The following is a 17,637-nucleotide window of genomic DNA, read 5'->3' on the forward strand; positions in this document are numbered from 1 at the left end:
ATACACCTACATAGGTATATGGGTGTATTTATAGGTATATACAATGTACAGACTTTTTGTCTGCATGTCTGCATAGTAAGTATTTTTACAAGAACTTAAATGGTTTGACCATTCTAGTATCTTGTTTTTGTATGCCCACAATTGTATTTTGCAGCATGGACCACTTTATTGTAGTATTGAAGAACCCACAGATTGTATTTATAGAAGTGCCTGTAGGGATTTAGAGTCTAGCTCCCACTAAGAGTCCCACTGATTAGTTATGAAGGAAAATTATAGGGAACGGTGCCAGTATGGCAGTCTGCTTCCATGCACAAACATTAACCCAGAGAATATTCTTGCAAGGTAAATATTGTAGCTGAGTCAGATCCTAAGCTCATCTGAGTGAAGGGAGAAACTCCTCCTGAAGTCAATGGAAATTGGATCATTTTAATAAGGATAACACATCTAGAGAAGATTTAATATAGAACTACATGACAGTTATTGATGCCCCACTGGGATAATATTATCAAATTTTGTCTAATTTGGAGCCAGTCAACCAATGCCAGCTGCACTGCAGTGTTTAACCAGGTGTTAAATAGATGTGAACTAGTTACATATTCTCTGTCAAAAGGAAACAAATAAAGATTGCAGGTATCTAGAATAAAAGATGAACTTCCATGTACATCATTCTCATTTTTCCTTTTCTTCCCAATATATATTTGTCCATTCTAGACTGGCTTTTATTTTTTGAATTTATTTTTAAATGGTCTGTTTTCTCAACAGGGCAGTGCTTAGTGGAGATGATCACCCATCCACCACAGGGTTGTCCATAATAACATAACTCTGCCATATTGTCATTCCAGTCTTACTAATGGCAAAAACAGGTTAAATGAATAGCCAAAGGTCACAGAGTGAGAAAATTAGGATATAGGACTTCCTGACTTCCAGTCCTGTGCTCAGGTCACTAGACCATACTGCCTTTGAGGGAGGTGAGATCTTACCAGTTATATACAGCTACTAAAGTAAGAGCGTTCAGGGCACACTCTGAAGAAGAGAGCACAGGGTATGCTATAAGGAAGCAGACACTGGTGCAGGACTCATTGCGGGCACACAAATTGCTTCTCACTGTGGCATTGGGCTCCCTGGAGCAACTGGTCTTTGGGATGGTGGGGGGCCGACACTAGAGTGCTTGACAAAACACCACTCTGGGTCATCTGGGTTGATTTTGGGGTTTGAGCTAGCACAACCTTCTTTTAATAACCTTCTTTTAATATTGGTTGATGTAATTTATTTTGTTCTATGTGCTGGTAGACTAGCATTGAATTAATCCTGAATGCGTGCAGCAGAACTTCTTGCAGCAAGGGCTTGGGTGATTTCTGGATTTCCATCCCCTCTTTGACTCTCATCTTGTTCATTCCGGCTGTAACTGCTGGCTAAGATAAGACTCAAACACTTCTCTTTGTCCAGGATTTGGACTGGCTGCCTGGCGTTCCCATGGGAGCGTTGCCTCGGGTGCTGAAATGAGCCTGGATCACTGAAGTGTTCTGCAGCCAGGACAACCTGTTCTGACAGTCCATCACTTCCACAGCTCTCTGTTTCTCTGACAAGCCCAAGAGCACATGCAGTGCCCCTATATCCAAGGCACTGCCTGGATTAGATCTTTCATCTTTACCCGCTGTTATTTCCACTAACTTTTAGTTTTGCATTGAGCAGCAGATGAAGATGAAGATAAAGATGATGACTTCCGAGCTCCACTCTACAAGAATGTGGAGATTAAAGGAATCCAAGTACGGATGAAATGGTGTGCCACCTGCCACTTCTACCGTCCTCCACGCTGCTCTCACTGCAGCGTCTGTGACAACTGTGTTGAGGTAACCGTTCTGTTGGTTGTGTTGACTGTGCCTCAGTGATGGGGTTGCATGTACTACTGGAAATGTGTAGATGGGTACTTCCCCCAGTATTTCAATTTTTGAAAGTTCCCAGCTCTAGCCTTGTTGATGGTCTCCTACCAATTGGTATCATTTGAAACATAGCCCTCAGTTATGATGTGTGTTACATATGCAGTAGCGCTTGATGTCAGCTTTGTTGCCAGTGATAATTAGGTTAAAAGTTTATAATCCTGGCTATGTCTTCCTGGAGGTAGTGTAGAGATCATGAATGTATAAAAAGGGGTGAATGGGAGAGTTCATGCAGAGGCAGAGTTCAAGAGAGCAGAAAATCCGGGGCGAACCGTTCTAGCTTGTCTGCTTGCCCACTAATGTAGGCACCAGTTTGTTCCAAATTAAATGATGAACCCTAAGCTCACTGGGTGCACATGAACTTCAGGAAAACCAAACTCAGAATCCAGTGAGTAGGTCCCCAGTCAGTGGTAGGGCTGTACATTTGTGTCAACACCCCAGCTCAGACCGTGAACTCAGTCATGCCTCTAATGTTGGTCCCTCTGAATTATGGGCCTTTCATGTTTCGTGGTAGCCCTGAGGTCTCGGTGAAGCACAGAGGATTGAAAAAAAATAAATAAATCCCCAAACAGTAAGGTGTACTTTTGGGCTATAGATGTCTCCTAAACTTCTAAGTACAGAGTGTATTGCCAGGGGGATTTTTTTTATTGCTGAGCTAAAAATTCCACTTGTTGAGGATACTTCTGCTGCAAGTTCTGTAGTTTTTGTTGTTGTTGTTGTTGTTTTCAATAGAAAGATGAATTTTTTAATATGTCTAAAATATATTCAGCTATGCCATTAAAATGAAAGAAATTGCTAATCAGAAAGGCAAAAAATACCATCGTCAGCTGGAATGCTGTATACACCATCTTTGTACTAATCCTTTTTGCCAAAAGCAAGGAAACAGTCCCAAAGAAAGCAGCACAGCTACTTGTCTGAGAAAAGCTGACTGGGTTTATCTTGTGTCAGTTATTTTCTCCTCCAGGGCAACATATATCTGTTCTAATTAGCTGGAAGCAGCACTGTGCCTACTAACCATCTATAGATAGGACAAGCCTGTTCTGTTGTGGAAGACCTTAGAAGAATGCTGTGTCTGAGAAGATGGAGAGTCGGGAGCTACTGAAGACCCTGGGTGGAAGGAAATAGCCACAAACTATTCATTGTCACACAATTTCATTAGACTGCTGTGAATTGTTAAATAGAGCTAGATTTTTCATAGAAAACCTGACTCATATATTCCTAAGTTTTAAAACATAAGTGTTTTCACTAATTCTAGATTCCAAGGATTGTTTAGATGATGATAAATTCTGTTGTCCCATGGAATTTCTTTCTTCTGCCTTCCCCAGTGGCTCAGCATGAAAATCCATTTTCAACTAATGAAGTTTTCTCAGAAAAAAACGATTGCCCAGAACTCACTGGTATATTTCATGCTGCCATAGGGCCTCCAGGGGAGTCAGTTCTGCAGCAGAAATGAAAATGGGAGAGATTCCAAAAGTAACCTAAATAAAATAGCAGAACACAAGGTGACTTTTCCTAGCTCTCAAGAAGCTTTATGATGGTCAGATCAGTTCAATGCGTCTTACTGTTCTGGTGGGCAAGAAAGAAACTCTGCTTATATAATTAAATTGTGACTGCTGTGAATGAATACAGGCAGAAAGCATTAATGACTTCTGAATTAAGAAAAAGTGATCTTAAACACCATAGTTTATTGATTCTTGTGATCCTAATTTCCCACTCACCTGTCTATTCTAGAAGAGCTTGAGGACAGTGGTAAGAGGGACTCTGCTGGCTTTTCCATGTGGGACCCATTCAGGGTTGTAATTGACATCTTTTCACTTTCAGTCTAGAATGTGCTATGAAAGTTCACAGCCCAAAAAACTTTTGAGCCAATGTGGTAAAACTAAGCTAACAACAAAAAATGGCAACATATGCAGAAATAAAATCAGTTAAAACCTAAAGCCTGCTGTGACCAGATGGACTCAAAAATGAATCCATGACGAAAGTAGTCAGATTTCTGATTTCTTTAATGAAGTGTTCACAGTGGGCATTCATGTAGTTTCATAATCTGTAGATATTTTAGGCAGTGTACAACCAGATTCACAGCATAGACACATGCTATGTCAGCATTGTAGCCTGAAATGATCTTCATTAAATTGCCTCTGTCATTTTCTAACGTGCTTTGAGAAAGTTCTAAGCCATTTATTGTATTTTGTCAATTTTTGGTAAATACGTTATGCAGACTTTACAAATATAAAAATTGCTTTGTCATCATTGGAGAATGTTTAAAGATAGCATTACCACAAAACAAAGAACAAACAATTAATGTATTGATGTAATTGGCGCGTAATATCTGCTCTGAACAACACAGAAATAGGAAGGGCTTATTTCTCTGCACCTGATCTTTTTTTCACTTATGCACATCTAGAATAGTCACACTGAAGGCAGTGGATTTACATGGTTATAAAACTGTGTAAAGGCTCTTGAAAGATGTCTGTGGGTTGACCTCATTATAAATCTGTTAAAAGGGATGTGACTTTATAAGGTACTTTGAACTTCTGATGGGGACAACTGGTTAGTTTGGAGTTCGTAGCTATCAATCTAGTTGTCCAGAACTTTGCCTGTGTCTTAGCCAGATATTGCTTATTTGGAGGGATCTGCTTGGTAAAAGAAAAAAAAATAGATTTTTTTCATGAGGCCCACTATTATTTAAAGTGGATTCATTCAGCTTACATATAAATACAGAAATGTAGGGGAGAGAATTCTGAAGCCAGTATTGCATCTTCAAGATATTATAGGTTATGATAACTTTATTTTAATTGACTCCTCATGCTAAGGATGACAAAAAAGTCAGTGCTTCTGCTGCCAGCATATAGCCTGTTTTTTATTGTTTTATATTCTCTCTTTGAATTCTATAACCTCTGAAGTAACTCCCTCCATTCATAAATATAGAAACCACTTGGTCCTTATAAAGAGTGTGTTTGTAAAGCTGCAGAACTAGCCTGATGTGTTTTTACATGGCAATGGTTCAGATATATCTCTAAAAAACGTATTTCCTTTCACTGTTTGGATATTGTTCCCTGTCTCTCCCTTTCTTTACAAGGATTTTGACCATCACTGCCCGTGGGTCAACAATTGCATAGGACGGAGGAACTACCGCTATTTTTTTCTCTTCTTGCTGTCCTTAAGTACGCACATGGTTGGAGTATTCACCTTTGGTCTGATCTTCGTATTAAACCATATGGAAAAGCTGGGAGCAGCTCACACCACCATTACGTATCCTTCTTGGTTTTTGAAGACACAAGGTGACCTTGAGGAAAATGTGAAAGTGTTGATATGAAGACTTGTCTTCCTGGGACTGGTGCAGATTTACTCCTCTCCTGATTCCCATTGCTGTTCCTCTGTAAATGCTTAGTACAATTTTTCCTCTGTACCCATCTGACCTATGTAACCATTGATTACCCCCAAAACTTTAGCCAACTTTTGGTCTGTCTCAGCCATTGCGAAGGCAAACCAGCAAAAAGATGCAATGCCTCCCTGTATTTATTTCAAACTGGTGTGAATCTGCGCTGCTGGGTACTGTTTACTGTATTTAAAACAGATAATACAGTAGAGTTCGCCCTGGAGGCAGTTCCCCTTTGTGCTAGTGTAATACACGAAGCCCTGTCTCTGAGGGGTGCTACTCACATTGATAGTGTAGGGCAGAACAGTCTTTACGAGATGGTTCAAGCAAGAATCAATAAGTTCACTTTATTTTTGACCCATCTCAAGAATAAGGACCCTGGCTAGGAACAGATAGACTTAAGATAAAATTTAATTAGCCTAAATAAAGGTGAGGAACATGCTCCCTATTTCCAAGATTTTTTCTCTTTTTCCTCTCCCCGATGTTCATGACATCTTTTTCCTTTCACTCACTCCAGTTTCTTTAACTTCTGGATACAGAATGGCTGTCATGTGTGTGGCTGGGTTATTCTTTATTCCAGTCATTGGTCTCACTGGTTTTCATATTGTTCTAGTGGCCCGAGGGCGCACGACCAATGAACAGGTAAGAAACAGTCCTTTCTCTGTGTTTGTTGCTAAAATGTTGATTTGGGAAGGAAGGTCAGCTTGGTTAAATAAAAAAAATAAAAAAAGACCCATATCTTAACAGTAACACTTTGATTGGAGCTTTTGTGGGGATCTAGGAAGGTTGCTTAGTTTTTCATTTTTTTTCCTGAATGCACTACAAACAAAGGTTTCCCCCTTCTCTTAGCCACAAAGTCTTATTTACCATTTAAAATCTACTTATGGCCTTGAAATAGGTTTTATGTGGTGAGTACTGTCAACCCCAGAAGTTCAAACTTTATGACTCAGACTGAACAAATCATGAGACTGAATGAAAGAAAGGAAAAGATTAAATCATATTTTTGCCCTGTCTCCTGGTATTTTGAACTCCCCCAGCAAACCCACACTGCACATAACAAGGTCTGAGCTAGCTCTTTGTCTTGCTCTCTTTGTCTCTCTTGTTCTTGTGTATACACACACACATGCACAGAGGCCAGTGGACCTAACTTGTTTTCCTTCTCCAAACCAAGTGCCAGCACAGCATCTTGTGCCGAAAAGCCTGTGAAACTTCAGTTCCCTTACAGTTACTCACGTGTATATAACACACAGCCGCTATGTGGGTGGTCCAGACCTATACACATGCACACGTGAATAGCATGAAACAGATGACAGAGATCTAGTCATGGGATTGGTAACATGTCCCTGCCACTTGTAAGGGGTAGCTCAGTTACAAAGCGTGACGCTGGGGCATGCAACGTGCCAGTATGCTGCACACAGTACTGTCAGCCTTCTGCCCAAGGCTGATTAATTGTGGATATCCCAATGCTTTACCCTTTTACAGCTCCAAAGTTGTGCTCATACACCTGTTTTTTTTTGTTGTTGGATTTTGATTGGTTGGTTGGTTAATGTTTCCCACCACCACGACCTCCTCCTCACTTTTTTGACTGTTTGCGCACACGTGTTTATGCTGCTCTTGCATCTATGGATTCTCTAGCCCATGCAGAGCAGCGCGCTATTCTGGCTCTTGCAGGCTGATGAATACTTATGTAGCTTGTCTAGCTGCTGCACAGGCTGTAAGAGTTGAAGACATCTGTCTGAGTCTAGGCCTTTGTAAACTGGGATGAGGTTGTCTCCCATCCCACAATAGACAATAAAAGCTTTTATCCATGAATAGTGTGAGAAGTTAACATAAGCAAAGAATCTGAAGTCATCCTGAATTGTTGCCTAACATGGCCTTTGAACAAAGCCGGCTTACTGTAGCTGTAAATCTTTAAATGCTTTTCTCTGCCCATCTTAGTCTTGCTTGGAGTCAGCTGCTCTTCATTCTAAAATTGATTTTGGCCAAGTATTAAATTTGATAGTGCTAACAATAGTGGCATGAAACCCAGGGCGTTGTAGCCTTTTAGCCCAAATCATGTTGTCTTAGGTTTATCTCTGTGCAGGGATTAAAATAGTCCTTGAAAATTTTAGGCTGAGGAGGAAGGAGAAGTTTAATTTAAAAATATATATCTAATTCTTGTATTTCTGGCTACACTGACATTTAGATAGGTTGAGAATTTTGCATTTAACTTGATTGAAATAACTATTGGAAAAAGCATCCTAGCTAGCTTTGGTTTCCTGAGCTACCAAACCACTAGAGATTAACTCATCTTCCTGTGCCATTTTCTGAAAATCAAATATAATGTTGTCTTAATTTCTGCCTAGTCATGTGTACCACATAGCTGGAACTAGAGGATGGTTGTTCCCAGCCTTCAGGTGCCTTTCACAGGAGGCGTATCTAAGTCATTAGGACACCAGACCAGGAGTGATAGATAAGAGATCTGCTTTGCCATTGCTTTAAAACATTCCCTTTTCTCCTGCAGTTTTACTATTGATCTGTTTTCTCACACTGTTAGTTATCTGCTGTCAGGTCCCCAGTTAATATATGCTCACCTACACTTGTCCTCTTTTCTGATTACATTTTATAGGCCAGTGATGCAGACATTTGTGGTGTTCTAGTTGTACATTTTTGGTAGTTGTTCCTTTTGCGGTTTGTAGGTTTTGAGCATTCATAGTAGACAGACTGTGACTTAGGAGTGCATAGTGGCTGAATTTAGATTCTTGTGAGCTTTCTGAATGCCTCTGAAAGTCTTTAATGGAATCAAAACAACCAACATCCGGTCGTAGCCTGGTATTTTTAGTTTCTGAATAGTTAATAAATACCCTTTCTTCTGAGACTGCTTTCTCTCTGTATCTCAAACTACTTTAGAAACCAAATTGATATAATTAGTAATGTAATCTGTGAGTTAGAGAAATTTTATTTCCATGTTGTGTTTGAGAAACTGGACAGAGAGAGATGAAGTTGCCTTGCCAATATCTGGCAGCAAGTCAGTTTAAGCCCAGAAATGAATGTAGATTTGCCAAATGTCCCAGGTCCATGCTTTAGTCATCATGTTACTCTTCCAGCACTCAGAACTTCCAACATTTCTCTCTTGGCCTTTTAAAGAGTTCTATGGAACATCAAAGAGGCCAGCATAATATATTGCAAAATCATTTAATCGTTGGTATTTTATGTGCAAGTAATTAAAGTATTTCTGGTACTCTTTAAACTTGGTGCTAGATCAAGACTATGAGTTGATTAAAATGCATTACTTGCAAAAAGCAACAGTAATGCTTTTAACGGCAACCACTATTAATCTCTCTGGCTTTATTGGTATTTATCCCCATATGGTTACTTTCAAGTATCTGCCTGTTGAGTACAAACCCTTTACAATGCTTGTGAAGCTTTGAATATATCTTGCCAGTCTAATGAGACTTGACTTTTATTATAGTAGCTAATTTCCAAGCAAGCGTTGTAATCACCAGGGAGTTCCTGGCACCCTCCCACATAAGGCAGTAGTTCATACTGAGTGCTGCTAGGGATAGGATGCTGTTTTAGTAGAAACATTGATCGCATCCAACCTTGAGAATGTAGAATTGACACTCCTTTCTGTCTGGAGGGGACTTGCCAGGGTAGAGGAGTGGAGGTGACCAGGGAAGGAAAGGGACAAAAACATGAAGTCAGGCTGACAGCAGGCACAACTCTCATGCGGAAACAGCATTGAAAGGTGAACCTGACAGCTTGGAAATATACTGGGTTCACAGTGTTTTGGGGAAGGGATCTTTTGTTGGTGTGCATGCTGGCTAGAAGTGGCCATTGCAGGTGGTGTGTTAGAGAAGGAGGGAAAAGGAGCAACATTCGAGGTAAAATGGTCTCCTGTTTGGGAAGGACAGTAGTGTTAGAACAAGGAATACTTGTCCCTGGCTTTCTGAGGGCTGGATGATGAGTATTATTTAACAAGAAGTTTGAGCACTGTCCTGATTGTGTTTCCAGGTGACAGGTAAATTTCGAGGGGGAGTGAATCCTTTTACCCGGGGATGCTGTGGAAATGTGGAACATGTGCTCTGCAGCCCTTTGGCTCCCAGGTAAGAGAAATGCTCTCAGCTGGGAATAATGGAGGTGGAGGAGTTGTTGGGACAAAGGGAAGAAATATGCATTGTTGGGCTCACAAGTGAAAGACAATGAAATAACAGGGAAGTAAAGCAAAACTCTCCAGAAGTCTCTGTGGTAGCTGCTTCACTGTTGCATGGCTGTAACCTGTCAAAGCAGTTGCTTTCTTCATGTAATTCATAATCCTCATCCCAGAAATACGTATTTGGAATGAGCAAATCAAATTAAATCAAGAGCTGATAGCCTTGTCTCACCAACTTGTTCATCCAGTGAATTTCAGTAACAAATTTCAGTATGTTAATCTTATTTCCAAAATGACTTTTTGCATTGTCCGAGTATAGGTGAGGGATTCTAGTCTACTAGAAAGAAAGAACGAATCTAAAATTGGCCTTTCCCCTTGAGACTTGAATCTAATTTAAGGCAGCTGTGGTTTTCAATCTCACTGGCACTTTCATTATCATAAAACAGATTTTCAGCCAGGTCTACATTGTGGAACTTAGGATTTTATTTATGGCTTTCTATTTTTGAGGAAATAGATTTATCCCTTCACATCCTGAAATCAAGATTTTAATGCAATAGATAGATGGAGTATAAATATCCTAGATGCTGAGCTGTCCAGTCTGTATACATGCTAATTACAAGCAGACTTATTTGAGCTTTTTCAGGGTGCTGAGCAATCCCAGGCACCAATACCACTATGTGTCTTTTTACTTTATTTTATTTTGCTGTGCAACAGATAAGTTCTAAACGTCTGTTACTTGTATTAAAGCGAAGACACTGCTTCTCAAACTTACCAAAACTTAAAAATCGGGTCAAGATATTTTAAGAGAATTCAATATTAGAAGTTGGGATATACTCATGTTAAGAGAGGTGCGTGAGTAATATCATCATTGCTATTCTCAGACTTCTAGCAAGCAGTATTCTTCTGTTTTGGGAAGACCTGTTCAAATTGTCCTGTATATTGTAAGTCACTGAGCCATCATTACCAGAATGTCCTGTTCACTAGATAAAACAGAGAAAGCCTGTGTGTGTATTTTGATATTTGTGCATGGTACAACCACTGCCCAACTGCGCTCACAGAATTATAGTCCACGGGAAATAAATTAACTGTCTAAAATCAGCCATTTCCCTTCAGATTTGTTGCTTGCTATAGGCCTGTTTCTTTTTCCTCCATTTATTTGAACACTCTAAACAAGCTACAGAAACAAGTCACAATGTGGTAAGCTAGAACTGACAACACATCATCTTCTCCATGTTAATTCCCCATGTGCTGGGTCTTATTCCCCCAGTCTCCACCTTCCACCGCAGGGAAGCTGTTTCATGTTAACTAGGTAAGCTCTAGTAAATCAATTCCATTGGTGGTAGGCCTCTCTTTCTGTCTTCACATGAACTGTGCAACTGTGTTCTTGTGCATCAGTGCTTCAAAATTCTTTTCTCTTTTGTTTTTAATGCATCCTCTCCTTTTGCTCACTAAAAATCTTTTTTATTGCTTTTTAATTATTACCTGGGCTGACATCCATTGAAATAAATGGAGCTTGCTTATGTAGATTCTACCACATCCTTAAATCATACCCTGGAAGTAGGAAGATTTTCTTGTCTCTATGCCTAGTTGTTAGGTTGTAGTTTACTTTAATGATGACTGTTGAACAATTAATCAGGTATATAGTCGAGCCCAAGAAGAAGAAGCAAGCTGTGAGCATGAAGCCTCCTTTCCTCAGACCTGATCTATCTGAACGACAAATCACAGTGAAGATCAGTGACAATGGGATCCAAGCCAACCTCAACCGGAGCAAGGTAAGGTAGCCTTCAAGCACTTCTTTTGAAGAGCATGTCTTAAGTGTTATCAAGCCTGGAAATAACTTTATCATTGAAAATCTTCTTGAGATAATGCATCTCTTGGAAAAATTGACGGAGATTAAGCCCTTATCTTACACTTTATCTTCTGAAAGTAACACAGATTTGATAACAGCAGCTCTTGATCCAGTAACAGCCTTCTGGGCATCTTTTGGAAGAGGCTGTTGTTCTTTGCAATAGTTAGTTACTTTATGTCCCAAGACTTCGCACCTCCTGGTGTTCAAATTAATTTTAACTAACTTACCATGTTGTGGGAACCAGGTCAGCTGTTCTACTTTGAGGAAAGTTACAAGCTTCCAGACTGTAGGAAGGTTTGTGGTCCAGTGAAGAATATTGTGTCAGAAGCTGAGTTCTCCACTCTCCTCTTGTTTGTTTGTTTAATTTTTCCTGATATGAAGTAGAAATAAGGATTATAAAAAAGTAGTGGATTCATTAGAAGCCACTTTGTAAGATTTTTGTGGTGGACAGTTACTTGCTGAGAGCTACCTGGAAAGTTGCTGGAAAATGCTAGAAAACACAATTGTATTCTACCACATATTAACTAACAACCAGATTTTAGTGGAAGGTGTCCCTGCCCATGGCAGTGTGATTGGAATTAGATGATCTTTAAGGTCCTTTCGAGTCCAAACCATTCTATAATTCTGTGATAACTACATAATTCTGTGATTACTGTGATGGTAATGTTATTTAGCATGCCAAGTAGACTAAGATAATGCATTTAAAATTATACTGGCTTGTGATGACAATGCTAATTTCATGTATGACAGCTCTTGTCTGCAGTGAATGCTCAATTATATTTGTTGTTACAGGTAGTTCTCATTCTTTGGTAACTCCAGCACTCTGACACATGCTGTTATCTAACCAAGTTGCGGTAATGATTGATTCTTTGGTCATTTTCAGTCTAAAATTAGCCTGGAAGGTCTGGAGGATAAAAGTGTGGATGTGCAGCCACCTCTCCCACCCAAAGGAGATCAAAGCAAGTACTCTGAGCTAAAAGGGCAGCTGGGAACCAGTGAAGGTATAGTTGCATGGATCAAAGTTTTATTTTTAATAATATGGAAACATTTTAGCCTCTTTAAAAGGCTTCTGGTATTCTTTCAAAACAGTAATGGGTTATAAGAGTTCTGAGTTAGAGGAATAAACAGCAGGAAGGAGAAAAGTCGACTTGAAGTGGCTCATTCAAGCCTAGGCTGGATATTTCATTTCGGTTTGTAGAGTTTTCAAACCCTTTTAAACTCCTTAATTTTTCAATCAGTTTTAAAATGAAAAATGTCATTTTGAAATAAGGAATCAGAAATATTAACGTGAAATGCTTAGACATTGCAAACAATTACTTCATTTATGAAAAGATGAAATTAAAGCTCTGAGACTATTTAAGAAATCTTTTTTGGACAAAACTATTTGTTGAATTCAACCCAAATAACCAGTAATTTGAAATATGGCAAAATTACTACTCACCAAAATATGTCATTTCACTTTAATGTATTATATTTTCTTCTTCTCTTTAGATTGTTGATCTGGCCACAGGCACTGTTATTTCCTCATGAGGCCCTGTTGATTTTGGTAGAATTATACACAAAAGTACTGCAAGTCCTGTTCTTTCCAGCACAGAGCTCAGTTTGCAGAAGACCATGGATAGCAAGCACTCAGGGATGATAATATGCTGTCCATACATTCTAATACTAAGTTGTTTGTTGCTTTTCTTCTTCTCCAGAAGGTGGCCTTTCACCCAAATTGATCAGCCCTCCTACACCTGCCATGTACAAGTATCGGCCGGCTTTCAGCAACAATCCCAAAGTCCACTACCATGCTGCAGCTGAGCAGGTGAATGAACTGCAGTAGCCTGGGAGAATCAGTTCCCAATTAATACCAGACAACTTGGAGCTGAGGAAAAATTTACCACAGGGCTTTTGTGAATGTCAAAGCGTAAATACAAATAACAACATTAGGCATTGTTGTGTGATAGTGTAGATTTTCGCTATGCTTCTTTTGGAAACATGTCTGCTTTTGCAGCATTCCTTTGTTGAGCTTGGCACATGTGCCCTGGTGACAAGCATGCATGGCTGCTTGGCCAGTGTCTCAGCCTGATCCTGAGATGCTGAGAAGTGTCACCTCCCATTGGCTTCTCCTGACATAGACGCCAACTCCCTTTTGCTTCAGTGGAAGCTGGGCATGCTTAGCACTTTTCTGCATCACATCCTTTAGACAACAGACAACATGCTCAGTGATTCCTTAGCATGTCAGCTGGCAAAACATAAAAAACATGTAAGCTTCCCAAGAGATATTTTAGTTACATTAATGGAAAATTCTTTATGTTCGACCTGCTTTAGCACCTTGTGAGAGCGTTTGGATTATTGGAGGAAAAAAACTTCCAGCACTTCACATCTTTTCTTCCTATTAAGAAAACCGAGGTCCAGACAGACAGCCTTTTCCTTGGCATGAATGTTGCCTGTCTTAGAAATTTTGAAACAGTTCACAGTGTTTTCTTTGGAAGAACAGTACAAAACTAAACTCACTGATAATAGGCTTGGTTTTTTTCACTTATTTCTCATAAACATGTTGCAAGTTCTCCCTCCAGGACCAGAGAAGAGTAATTTGAAAATCACTGATATAGCTTTCAATATGCATCTAAATCTTTATACACCAGTGAAGATACTCTAAGCACACATAGATACAATATAGATCCAGGATAGGTTCTGATTAAGCCAGGAGACTGAGTGGTGTTATGAATTGAGAACGGAGTACAGCGTCTCCACTCTGAGAGTTGCAGTTTCAATCTCAGCCTAAAAAAGTGCTGTTACTAGAGGCTGACTGGTGTACATTCAAAGAGCTTTGTAGACTTGTGCAATTTTCAAGTAGTCACAACTTTCTAGTAGTCAAGTGGGAATATCATAGAAATGAGTTCATTTGGCAATCCGAGAGGATTACATGTATTTGTGTGCCAAACCATATCTAAGTATAACGTACAGAGAGAAAGAGAGTAGTTTGTGTGAGGAATATCATGTTGTCTCATTTCTATCAGTTCTTCAGCCTGTCAATGTAACTCTGCTTTTGAGCAGTGAAAGCTGTTAGGAAAGAGGGATTGGATCACAAGGATAAGTAGCACAAATACACTTACAAGCTACGTCATTTCTTTTTCCTCCTCCTTTACAGGCTGTCACTTGGTCTCCTTTTTCCAGAGAAGGCCAAATTTAGTACCATGCTCTAGAAGACAGTGAGCTGTTTTACATATTTCCCTATCTTCTAGGTTAAAGACCAAAAAATTAAGAAAAATTTGGAATAAAACAGATTTTTGCTAGTTATGCTATTTTGTTAATTTGCCTTTAAAAAATAGATAAAGAACAAAGTGCATTGTCTGCATTTCTGCTTAAATATGTGGCTGATAATCATTCTCTGTAGAGACAGTGCAGCCAATTTATTATGCATTATGGCAAACTCTTCCTTAAAGAAGAAGCAAAAATTATTTGCTTAGCACAGAATGGCCTTTTAAGTGAACAGAACTGCAAGCAATCTTTCACGGAGTGAAAACAAAGGGAAGTTCTATCTGTTTTCAATGCAAGTAAATAAGTTATGGCCTATGTTTCCTTCTCTGAGGTCGCTAATCTCTCCTACACAGGCAGTAAAAAAAAGAAGATTGCTTCATTTTGTTGTCTAAATCACGGGAAGGAGCCTTTCTGCTTTAATTAATCTCAGATGCTTAATTTTGAAGACCTATGACCTGAAATTCAGAATTATTGAACATCATAGCTCTGAGTAAAGTGGTTAAGAGCGTGCTGGTCCCCAGTGTGTTGAAATGAAACCTAAGATATGACTGACTCAGCACTCAAAAGCAGACATCCCTCAACTCATGAGCTATTTCTAGAAAAGTTGAAGCAAAGTGCTTTTCCAAGGGCAGTATTATCTGATTACAATCTGATTTACCTTAACAGAGTTTCAGTTTAGAAGTTTTCTCATTGTGTCTGTGTATTGATTTACTTATTAGTCAATATTATTTAACGCTTACTGTGACTGACTCCTTGCTTCTGAGGTGCTTATCCATATGCTGAGCAGGAGTTAGGAGATTCCTTATAATGAACCTCTGTCATAGCTAGGCCACGAGTCTGCAAGAAGACATCCATGTTTTTTTCTGTCCTATGCACTCCCATGGAGAGCAAACCTGTACATATGCATTATAGTCTTCTGTTTCTCATACTCACCTCTGTTTTAGATCACCATGCAGGAGGGACACAGTCAAGGGGCTCTGATAGAAGAGGATGGCGGGAGCCTTGACTACCAGTCTGAACCAAGCCTGGACATCCCCAGCTACCGAAAGAGCTCCCTTCACAAGACCTATCAGTCTTCCCCACTCCAGATAGATTCCTTTGCCATCAATTCACGATCCCTGAGCCTGAAATCTGCTGGCAGGAGAGGGACAGACAAAGTGCCCCTTCATCCAATAAAGTCCGAAGGGGCGACTTCCACCCCTTACAAAAGCATCTTTTCTCCCAATTCTCTGTCAAACAGAAATGGGAGTCTTTCATATGACAGTTTGCTAAACCCCATGTCGCCCTCGGGGAGGAAGTGTATCGCCCATTCTGCAGTCAGCTCTGTCGGGTACCACTCACCATATTTATCAGCCAAAATGTGCCATCTACGGGGGAGTGAGCTGCAACGCCAGCCACCTCAGAGCTTCAGCCCAGTGCTGGGGGGCCCAGCTCCACATCAGCGAGACCCCTCTCCAGTCCGCTATGACAACCTTTCCAAAACCATTATGGCATCCATCCAGGAGAGGAAGGAGATGGAAGAGAGGGAGAAGCTCCTCCACTCACACCCTGATTCAGTGTTTGCAGACTCAGGTGTCTATGACACCCCTAGCTCTTACAGCCTTCAGCAAGTCAGCACACTCTCTGAAGACCCGCGCAGCATGGCGATGAGATATGGATCTAGAGACAATCTGATGGCTGCTACCAGTTTTAGCACAAGGAACCCTATACTGCAGTCCTCAGTGTCTTCACTCTCAAGTGCAATGACAAGAGCACCAAGGACTTCCACAACCTCTCTTCAAGCTGATTTAGCTAATAACAATGTCCAGTCCCATCAAGCACTACAGGGCAGGGTGAGCAATGGCTCCTACAAATCACCAGGCCACCAGGTCCCGTCGTCCCCCACAGGGATGCCTAGGTCACCCTCTTATGGAGGCCCGAAAGCTGTTTCATTTGTAAACACTGTGGAAATTACAGAGGTGCAATCAGTGGGAGCACAAAGGTACGTACTGCTTTCGGAGCTGCTTAGCGATGAGAGCCTGCTTGCAACTGAGCACAGACATTTCCCTGGTGGCATGGCCCAGGTTACGTGTTCACTGTAGGCCAGTGAGGGTGGAACATTTGTGGGTGCTCTTCAGTTCTGTGACACCACAGAGCAACCACATCATGCCAAAATGTTTGCACGTTTGTTGTAACTTGGACTGAAGGTTAAGTTGCAAAATTCATAGTGGTTTAATGTCTTAGCTGAACTGGATAATTATTTGCAAGATACAGGGCAAATTGTCCCTCCTGTTACACGCAAAAGGGTGGAGCTGTTTTAGTTTGCAGCCTAAACGGAGGCTGGACCCAGCCATTGCCTGGACACAGAAGCAAAGGTAGGATCATGGCATGTGCGAGTGTACCCTACACTAAGGGACACGGCGGCTGAGGCAAGACCTGGCAATTGTGCTTGTCATAGAGAGCTGCATATTTAGCTGTGCTGAGTGCCCCATAATACAGAACTGGTGGTAAAAGCAGAGGCCATCTCTCTGTCTTCTTCCTTACTGTAAGAAAGTGGGGAGCAAAGTGGTGTCTGAGCAAGATCTTCAGCTGCAGGTTCTCCATGCACTCTTCCTTCTGGAGACCTTGGAAAGGAAAGTCTGAAAAGCGCTATGTGATCCAGCTGAGGTTGCAGTATTTCAGCCAAGTGAGGCCTGGAGGGCTAATCAGAAATATTTAGGTTTTCTTTGCACCTGGCAATTACTGCACTATGCTGTCCTCTAGTTAAGGTCCCCAGTTTCTCATTCCTGCATTATCCAACATTTTAGGGAAAGTTATTGAAATGTGGGACAACCATTATTGTAGTTCTCCCAGAGTTTAGTGCCAGCAAGTTTTTCCCCAGTGTTTCCAAGTGAATTGTATTTATTGAGACGATTTGTCTACTGGTGGAAGAGCTAACACTGAGCAGGCAGACTATTCTCCCCTCCTCACATGCATTAAAGAAATTAGTTTATTTCAGTAAAAGAAGACCTGTGGACTTTCTCTTGTCTCTCTGCCCTCTGTTTGAGCTCTGGACACGTCAGCTGCTGCTCTAGGAAAGATGCTAATATGAAAAGCGCATTGCATTTTCTCAGTC

General features: G+C 40.6%; 1 protein-coding gene across 5 annotated transcripts in view; it reads left to right on the forward strand.

The window, feature by feature from the left end:
- ZDHHC8 (zinc finger DHHC-type palmitoyltransferase 8) overlaps positions 1-17,637 on the forward strand; it is a 118,111-nt gene that overhangs the window by 88,338 nt on the left and 12,136 nt on the right. For all 5 annotated transcript variants that reach the window (XR_004780312.2, XM_035556984.2, XM_035556986.2 and 2 more), the window contains exons 3-10: positions 1,693-1,850; positions 5,017-5,189; positions 5,856-5,958; positions 9,310-9,401; positions 11,085-11,220; positions 12,181-12,298; positions 12,995-13,104; positions 15,488-16,524. Coding sequence is in view for 4 of the 5 variants with exons in the window: in XM_035556984.2 (XP_035412877.1) it covers positions 1,693-1,850; positions 5,017-5,189; positions 5,856-5,958; positions 9,310-9,401; positions 11,085-11,220; positions 12,181-12,298; positions 12,995-13,104; positions 15,488-16,524 (1,927 nt within the window). In the remaining variant the exon portion in view is untranslated. The remainder of the gene's footprint in view (positions 1-1,692; positions 1,851-5,016; positions 5,190-5,855; positions 5,959-9,309; positions 9,402-11,084; positions 11,221-12,180; positions 12,299-12,994; positions 13,105-15,487; positions 16,525-17,637) is intronic.

The sequence above is a fragment of the Cygnus atratus genome, chromosome 17, assembly GCF_013377495.2.
Source record: "Cygnus atratus isolate AKBS03 ecotype Queensland, Australia chromosome 17, CAtr_DNAZoo_HiC_assembly, whole genome shotgun sequence".
Lineage (NCBI taxonomy): Eukaryota > Metazoa > Chordata > Aves > Anseriformes > Anatidae > Cygnus > Cygnus atratus.